Source organism: Empidonax traillii, unplaced genomic scaffold (assembly GCF_003031625.1).
Source record: "Empidonax traillii isolate 1590-97213 ecotype Southwest subspecies unplaced genomic scaffold, ASM303162v1 scaffold2361:size33801, whole genome shotgun sequence".
NCBI lineage: Eukaryota > Metazoa > Chordata > Aves > Passeriformes > Tyrannidae > Empidonax > Empidonax traillii.
In genome coordinates this window covers 17840-26929 of record NW_020957554.1, presented here as the reverse complement: position 1 = coordinate 26929, position 9090 = coordinate 17840, and the positions used below count along the sequence as shown (strand labels likewise).

Genomic DNA, 9090 nt, shown 5'->3' with positions numbered 1-9090 from the left:
ACACCCCCTGGAGCCCAACCCCGGGGGCGGGGGAATGGGGGAGACTGGCTGAATTCCAGAGAACTCAGTAAAGTTACCCACAGGGACATCAGTGGGGGCTGGGAGACAAGAGTTGTAAATAGCAAATTCTATGGAATATAAACCTGTCCTTGTCCTGATGCTGCTGAGCTTCCTTGGAACTTTGGATGGTTCCTGACAAACTTGGTGTTAGATCAGTAGCTCTGCATGGGAATATATGGCCTCACCTCCATGAGGCACTGTGAAGCTATTCCAGCAGGAATTCATCATGGAATTTCAGGCTATAGGTAAAATTCATCTAAACCAGCAGAGCTGATACTGAACCCCAAATCTTGGCACCACGCAGAGAACAATCTGGGCCGTGGCTATAAAAGGAGTGGGTGCGACCATACCACGCTCAGGTTTTGGGTTCAGAGGGAGAGATTCATTGCTGTGTTTGGGGGGCTTGGAACTGAGCCCGAGTCCTGTGATTTTGGGCTCTCAAGCAGAGCCTCAGAGCTGCCTTTTAGGGGCTCAGAAACAGCGTCACTTGGTCAATTTTTGGGGCATAGGACACATTACTATCTTTTATCTTTTGTATTATGTGATTCTCCCTTGATCAGAGAAGGCAGAGAATGAAGCAGGAGGGCAAGCTCATTTCATTTCTGCAAGCTTCAGGCTTGAGAGAGCTGCAAAGCATTTTGTTTTCAAATATCCCCACCAAACACAGTCAGTTTTAACTTCCCTTGCACACTTTTGGATCCTTCTGTGCTGCTCCTCCTCAGATCCTTTACCTGGGAGGGGTGGGCTCAGAAACACCTCCCTGCTGGATGGTTTTTATCTGTACAAGATTTTTTTTTTTCTTAGAAAAGCAATCAGGTCCAATGAAAATGCATTCTGTTTATAAACAGGATGGAAAGCAGGTGATTGTGTTCACTAGTTAATAATAGGTCTCGGGCTTTTCTTTTTGTTTCTTTAATCTGTTCTTAGGAGGACTGCTGAACTGGAAAATTAGAAGTGAGGGAAAAAATGTTGCTTTTCATTTTTTCAGTATTGCGTTGGATTTTGGTACATCACGTGATACCACCGAAACATAATTGGAACAGTGGAGCTTCAGCATTCTGCACTTCATTCTTTTCACGTGTTTCAGTGACTGGAGGTGCACAAAATGCCAAATCCCAAAGCAATCACAGGACTGTAACATTAAGTGCAGCATCTTCATGGATGGTCCTCCAGCGGGAGGACACGGGCGGGGATGGATCTGCTGATTCTTGAAGGAGTGTGGGAAGTGACCTTGTCCAAAAGCACTGAGGGGATCTTGGAGGGAGGTGGTGTGACTTTAGTCCTTGCCTTTCCCCTTTTAACTCAGGAATGAGTTGGGACTTTGGTCCGGACTGTTGTTCACTGAGGAGAGAATGTGGAAGATCTGCACGAGCCAGGGCGTGCAGCTACTGCAGAGGAAGGATGTGTGGGATGCTGAGGGGGACAGTGTTTGCAGCCCAGTGTCTGTTTACAAAGGGAGGCCATGGACTGTTATGGTCCAATATTGTTTTATTCCCCCAATATTTTGTGGTAGTGCCCTGAATTGTTTTATTTCTGCCTCCCTCCTGACGGTGTTTCCCACAGCAGCTCCTGGGCAGGGCAGCTGCCAGAGGTCCCTCCGGACTGTGAAACAGGCAGAAACCCCAAGGCAAAGGACAACCCGGATTTTGGAAATGGAGAATTTAATGGCATCAGTTTGAGCTTTGCCAGTTCATTGAATGCCAAAGGAAAATCCAGGACTCCTCCAGTGGGAGTGTTTTTCTCAGAGGTATATAAATGCAGGCACAAGATTTTAGCAGAAAGAGAGTTCCTGAGATTTGGGGTGGTTTTCCCAGTTCCCTCTGTAAGTTTTCCCTCTCAGTCCTGTGGGACAGGAGCTGGGGAGGGCAGGACTTCAGCCCTTTGGGGGCCTTCCTGCCTTGATTTTTCCAACAGAGCCCCCTTTTTGGGGGGAGAATGTACATTTGCCAATGGCTTTATGAAAGCAACGTGTGCTGCTGTTCAGGGCACTGTGACTTGTTTTGTGCCTTCTTTGGGGGTGAGCAAAAATTGGGGGGGGGGGGGGTGGGGGCATGGGGGGGGGGGGATGATGTCTTTTAGGACACCCCAATGTCACTGGGAGACCAATGATAGGGTGGAGGAGAATCACAGAATATTCTGGGTTGGAAGGGTCCTACAAGGACCATCGAGTCCAGTCCCGAATGAACGGCCCATATGGTGTCGAACCCTCGGCGTTCGCAGCACCAGGCTCTCCCCAGCTCAGCCAGTCTCTCCTCCCCACCAGCTGTGGGGCCTCAAACCCAGCGCTTATCACCCCAAATTTGCAGCTTTCACCCCTGAACTGGCCCCTCTCACCCCAAATCAGCCTTTTTTACCCCAAAATCTGCACTTTTCACCCCAAGTTCTCCCTCCTCTAGGCAGCAAAGTCAGCCCTTTTAAATCCCAAATCTGACTCTAGACCCAAAAATCTGCCCTTTATACCCCAAATCTGCCATTTTTACACCAAATCAGACCCTTTTCATCCCAATTCTGTTACTTTTCACCCTGGTTTTGCCTTTTTGACCCATATATCTGACCCTTTCATCCCAAATCTGACCCTCTTTGCATCAAATTTGCCCATGTCTGTCTCAAAATCTTCTTCCATGCATCAAAATCAGCTTTTTTAAGTCTCAGATATGCCCCCAAACCCTAAAACCTGCCATTTTCACCCCGAATCTACATTGTCCACTCCAATATTTGCCTTTTTAACCTCTAGATCTCCCTCAAGGCACCAAAATCTGCCATTTTCACCCAAAATTTGCCCTTTTCACCTCAAAATCTGCCCCTTTCACCCCAAAATCTCCACCCAGACACTGAAACCTGATATTTTCACCCCACATCTGCCTTTTCTACCTCAAAATATCCCCTCAGACTCCCCAGTCTGCCCCTTTTACCCCAATTCTGCCATTTTACCCCAGAACCTCCACCCAGACACCAAAATCTGATTTTTTTTACCTTAGAAACATTCTCCCACCGCCAAAATTTGCATTTTCACCCCTTGCGTCTGCATTTTTTACCTCAACATCTGCCCCTTTCACCCAAGATTTCCTCCTGCACTTCCAAATTTACCCTTTTCACCCCAAGATCCGCCCCCAGACCCCTGAAATCTGAATTTTTACCTCAGAATTTCCTCTCACCTCCCTCAAAGAAGACGAGCAGGGAATCAAGGGGTTCAGATGTGATCCCCTGAGAAGGGCGGTTACGGCCCAAAATTGCTGCATGTGCGAGGGATGGTTGGGCCCTGACCGGGCTCCCCAGGGCAGCGGTCACGGCCCCAAGGCTGCCAGAGCCCAGAGTGTTTGGACAACACTCTCAGGGGCGGGGGGGGCGGTTGTTGGGGTCTCCTGTGCAGCGCCAAGAATTGGACTTGATGGTCCTTGTGGCTCCCTTCCAGCTCAGGATATTCCGTGATTCTGTGGGATCTCTCTCCAGCCGCACTGTTTGCTCTGCATGGCATGGGATTTTATGGGGAACAAGGACAGAGAACCGCCACTGTAAAACTAGTCTTAAACCCCGCCATAAACAGGCACAAAGCTGGAAGAGCTTGGAAAGCACTTCCTCTCCCTAAAGTGTATCCCTTCCGTGCATGACGTGTGCACTACGGGCTGGGAGCGCGTCTCTCATACATCCCGCAATAGGCGACGTGTACAGACGGAAATTGAAGGGTTTGACACAGTTTATGGCACAGGAATTCCGCTCATTTAGCGGAAATAACGGGGTTTAACAACGATTCATCTGCGGGATCCCGAAAAACCCGCGGGCACCGCCCTCAGCCCCCCTGGCCACGCCTCCACCATAGGCCACGCCCACTGCCATAAACACGCCCATTGTACTGACCACGCCTCCACCATAGGCCACGCCCACTGCCATGGCCACGCCCCGGCCCCGCAGCCCCCGCGCACGGAGAGCAGGGCGGAAGTGCCTGGGGCTGACGACGGAAGTGACGTCAGCGGGAAGATGCCGGTGGCGGTGGCGGCCGAGGGCGCCGAGAGCTTCAGGAGGCTCCTGGAGCAGTGCGAGACTCGGGAGCTGGAGGTGCAGGGGCACGGGGGGTGGGACGGGCAGGGCTCGGGGCTCGGTGTGTGTGAGGTGCGCGTGGCATCCAGAGAGCTTTATCCTTGGGCAGAGTTCGCAGTGCTTGTCTAAACCGGAGCTCACACGTCCCGCTGCAGTGATCTGAAGGAAGGGTGAGCTGTGAATTTTTTTCTCTGGGAGCTCTTGCGATGCTGAGTTCAGATCTGGCTGCCTCGGCAAGTGGAGGGAAGTGGGTGATCCTGTGTGTGATCCCGAGCACCAGTAGAACTTCGGTGCTGGGCACAGAGCTGTGCAGTGGCTCTGTACGTGGTTTGGGCAGTCCGAAGGTTCGTTGTAAAATACAACTGCGTTGATATAAAAAAAATTGCCCAGACCTTTGATGTGATGTGGAAGACAAACCCTCAATCGGTTGTCTTGGAGTGTTCAGTTTTCGTGAAACTTGGCTTCCTGCTCTGTTTCATACCCTGCTGCTCCTAAAATGTGTAACCAAACGATTTGTGTTTCCTTTCAGGCCCCTGGAGGAATTGCAACCCCCCTTGTTTATGGCCAGCTTCTGGCTCTGTACCTGCTGCACAACGACATGTGAGTGGCTTTAGTCCCGGGGTTTGTTCCCAGCAGCTCGAGCTGCAGTTGCCAGAATGTGAGGAGTTGGTTGTGTGAGTAACAAAATGCCAGTGGGCAGTGCTGTGTTTAAAAGGAAAGAGTGACACTCACAGGATTAAGTCTCTTTGACCGCTCCATCTGACTGGAAAGTTACTCTCCTTTGTTTGCTCCTCCCACCCTTTTGAACTGTAGGGACATTTAGGATTAAAGTTCCTTAAATAGTGAATTTGGCTGTTTTGGGCAGTGTCAGACATTTCAGTGTTTTGGTTTATAGCTGCTCAAGGCTGCATTTGTTTGGAGGTTACAGGCTGCTCCTTGTGTTTAAATTCCAACAGGATAACCCATCTTAAAAGTGAGGGATGCTGTTGGCTTGAAGGAGCTAAATCTGCAGGAAGCAGAGATCCTGTGAGTTCGATCTGCTGTGGGATTGCCATGTCCCTGTGTGAACTTGATTCACTGCACTTGGGCTCTTAGTGAGAAATTACTGATTATTTATTCAGGCAGAATAAATGTCACTGTCACATTTGATTACCCAGCCCCAAAGGAAGCACTGGTGTGGGGAATTCCGAGATTGGAGTGTTTTCCTGGATTGTAGGTGTATATTCTTCCAGGACAGATTCCCTGAAGGCTGATACAGGATATTTAATGCAGATAACCTTGGCTCAGATGAATCTGAGGTTTTACAACTGTGAAGTTTTAGAGTTGTGCTTTAATGAAAAACAGTGAGTCTTTATTTAACATTTTAAATCTTAGAACTTGTAACAGTTTCAGTTTGGCTTCTGTGCTCTAGAGATCAATAACTAAATGTTTCAGTATGTCCCAATCCCCAGAATATGTGTGACCAAGCTGGGCTGGGAAAAACATGCCCAAACCAGTCTCAGTCTTTGGTTGGCAAAGTGGGGTGTGGGCATGTGAAGAAAGTGTTTTGGTACTCTTAATTAGTCAAAGAAAAATGAAAGTGCAAACCTAGCCTCTGAGAAATGCTGCCTAAATGAAAAACCTCTCAAACTGTTGCTAAATGAGGCTTTTAATGAACTGTTTGCTGTGTTAGGTGAGTCGTATTGTCTGCTGGAGAGCAGCTTTGCTTTTCCTCTTCAGTGTAAAATATTCCTGCCTAGAAGAACTGTTTCAAAGCACTGTGACTGTTCATGACAGATCTGAACAGACCTTTTCGTGTCTCCTTTCAGCAAGCATTTGGTATCTGAGAATTATTTTATCTTCCTTTTTTTATTTTAGGAACAATGCACGGTATCTCTGGAAAAGAATCCCTCCTGCCATCAAATCTGTAAGTACTTCATCAGCTGCCTGTTGGTGCTATAATAGTTTCATGTAAGCTTGCAGATGGGGAGTTTTGCCCTCAGGAGTCTGTGAGTAGCCTCGGGCTCAGTTCTGTGCTGGGAACAGCCCACTCGGTATGTTGGGCTTCAAGATCTCCTCATCTGTTCCCTCTTTCCCTTCACAGGGAATCTGGTGCAATAGAGTTCAGTCAATCTGTAGACTTTGTAGTAGGAAATCTCCTGATAAAGGGGATTTACTGGGAAAAGCAGTTGGGGATTGCTGCGGAGAAGGGGGTTGCTGGGGAAAAGCAACGGATCCGACTCTGGGATGGGGCACATTCCACAGGAGGGGGCAGAAAACCTTGGGCAGGGCAGAGTGACTTCAGATGAATTGCATCTCCAACTGGATAAACTTTCTGAAAGCATCTGTTTTCCACTTCCTCTGGATCAAAGATATGTTTGGAGGATTCAGCTAAATATAGCACCAGAAATGCTTCCAGACTCCTCTGCTGTTAGATTTTTAATTTGAAATCATGCATTTTACAAGAAAACAACTGTTCTGTAGCCTTGTTTAAGAAACCTCATGGTCAAGGGGGGACAGTCAGATAGTTCTGGAATAATTTTCTTTCTCTTTAGGAGAAAAGTAGTTACATCAGTGGAGTCAATGGTGTCTGGACCAAAGATAACTCAGAATCCTGCTGTATCTGGTGCACAGCAGTACTGTGTGAAAACCTGGGAGTGGGAAGGGGTTTATAGCTATGGCCACTGTAGAAAAGACATTCTTCTGGATTAACACTTGGGAGGGTTTTTTTGTCATAACAGGCAAATGCTGAACTCGGTGCAATTTGGTCAGTGGGACAGAGAATCTGGCAGAGAGACTTCCCAGGAATCTATTCAACAATCAGTGCTCATCAGTGGTCCGAGACCATCCAACCAATCATGGAAGCACTCAGAGGTACAGAATGAACTCGTGTGGGCAGCAGGGAACTGCCCAAAATGATCTCTGTGTGCTCAAGCACAGAGACAAAATAGACAAATGACTCATTGTGAAAAATCAGAACTGTTGCCAAAATTTTGTAGGTTTTCCTGAAAGTATTTTAGATATCAGATAAAAATAAAAACCCGATGGCAATAGCTCATAGCAACAAACTAAATTGTTTTTATTAGGGTTGTGTCTGTAATTGTATATTCTTTCATACTGGAATTTCTTAAACCATTTGTTCTGTAACAGCAAAACTGACCATTAGTTACCCAGTTTTATCAGACTTCTAAACAGTAATTTAGGGAACGTGACCTGGCATTTCAGAACCTTCTGACCCTTATAAAAAGGTTTATCTGTTACCTGGGACTTGGGACATACGTTTTAGAGACTGTGAAACAGGAACATGCAAATTCCTGCAACCAGAGGGCAGCACAGACTGCTAAGAAGCCTTCTGAGGTATTCTGCAATAACAAATTCTCTGCAGCTTTAGAAACAACTGATTTTTAGATGCCATTAATAGTTTAATTAATTGTTTTCATAGTTTGTTTTTTTTCTGCTTCTGAACTGTTTGACATGCCAGCCTATTGCAAGTGGGGAATGCCGTCAGATGGAGGGTTTCCTGAAGTGGTTTATGTACTGGTGGGAGTGCCCAAGACGCTGCATTTAGAGGTTAAATGTGGTCTCTGAGGGGTTTTGTCCTGGCAGAGCAAGTTGTTGTCTCTGGCTGCTGAGTGTAGTACATCAGTGAAGTGTGGGAGGGGAGAGGGAACTTCTGAAGTGCTCACTTTGAGGTTGGTAGTGGTTTTCCAAAGGCATCAGAATTGGGAAAATGTTCTCAGATTTCCTGCCTGTGGAGATGAGTGTCCATCTGCTCACAGTGTTTCTCTGTCCTCAGATGCCACCAGGAAACGAGCCTTTGCACTGGTTTCCCAGGCTTATACATCAATAGTTGCAGATGATTTTGCAGCTTTTGTTGGACTTCCTGTGGAAGAAGCTGTGAAAGGTACTTGGCATCTATTCCCTGAGTAGTTTTTGTACAGGTGGTTGAGATCAGAGAGCTCTGAGGGATGATTAGTAAAAACACATATACGGGTTCTGAGACAAGTGATGGGGCATAGAAATAATGTATTTGTTCTGGATAATGGTTGTATTTTTTAAAATTATTTGCCACTAGTTGTTGTTTATTCTCCCCTTCTATATGTTAAAGCAATTCCATGATGAGGGAAGAATGAAACCTGAAGCTAGTTCCGTGTGCTTTCATGATGTTATTTGTTGAACTGCATGTCTAAATATAAGTATTTTAGTAAGAAATCTTTATAGGAGTTATGTCATACAGGCGGTGACCAGAGATGCTTTTCTACTGGTCTTAATGTGCATCTTTATTTTGCATTTCTTAGCAATCATATAAGAAAACTGTTTCTTACAAATGTAAAACTGCTGTTCCAGGTGTGCTGGAGCAGGGCTGGCAAGCAGACTTTGCAACTCGCATGGTGATGCCTAAAAAACCAGGTAGGTGGAGCTGTTGTTTCGTGAAACCTTGTGCTCAGCCTTTTCGAGGAATCAGGTGTTAGTTTTTAGTTACAACTTTGCCCAGGATTCCATTAGATATTGTTTGGAGGCTAATGCTGCTTATGAACGTGGGGCAAGTGTAAATGTAAGGAAGTACAAAGTAGTGGGTTTGGTGTGGACTTCTGAGTGGTTTAGATTAAACTGCATCCTCCCATGAACTTTTTTAAACACAAGCTGTCAGGATATGCTGTGATTGTCCTGCTCCTCTGCTGCTGGCTCTGACTCAGTGGCACATAAGCTGGGTGACCTCCAATGGCATCTCTTAATCTAAGAAAGATGAGTAAAAAATACACCGTTTTGAACCTGAGAATTCTTTCAGGAGAATTAGAGAATCTTTGAGGCAGGGATTTAGTGAATCCTTGTATTCTGAGGAACTCCAGCTGTTGGTGTAATCTCCTTTGCTTTTAAAATTTATTCTGCTGGATCATTTCTTCAGTCGTGGTGTTGATAACAGAATCTCTGTTCCTGCAAAGCTTGGTCTGTAGAAATACTTGGCTCTTTTTTTTTTTTTTTTTTTTTTTTTTTTTTTTTTTTTTTTTTTTTTTT

The 9090-nt window shown here is 46.3% G+C and overlaps 1 protein-coding gene and 1 long non-coding RNA gene across 2 annotated transcripts in view; both read left to right on the top strand.

The window, feature by feature from the left end:
* Positions 1-3983: 3983 nt before the first annotated feature.
* The window catches only part of COPS8 (COP9 signalosome subunit 8), a 7511-nt gene continuing 2404 nt past the window's right edge, over positions 3984-9090 (top strand). The window contains exons 1-6 of the mRNA XM_027909753.1: positions 3984-4113; positions 4625-4695; positions 5953-6001; positions 6816-6948; positions 7871-7978; positions 8422-8484. Of these exons, the coding sequence (XP_027765554.1) occupies positions 4036-4113; positions 4625-4695; positions 5953-6001; positions 6816-6948; positions 7871-7978; positions 8422-8484 (502 nt within the window). The 5' untranslated portion in view covers positions 3984-4035. The remainder of the gene's footprint in view (positions 4114-4624; positions 4696-5952; positions 6002-6815; positions 6949-7870; positions 7979-8421; positions 8485-9090) is intronic.
* LOC114071868 lies at positions 4700-5919 on the top strand. The gene is made up of 3 exons (XR_003574099.1): positions 4700-4769; positions 4830-4835; positions 5908-5919. It is a non-coding gene; the product is annotated as an uncharacterized LOC114071868 (long non-coding RNA).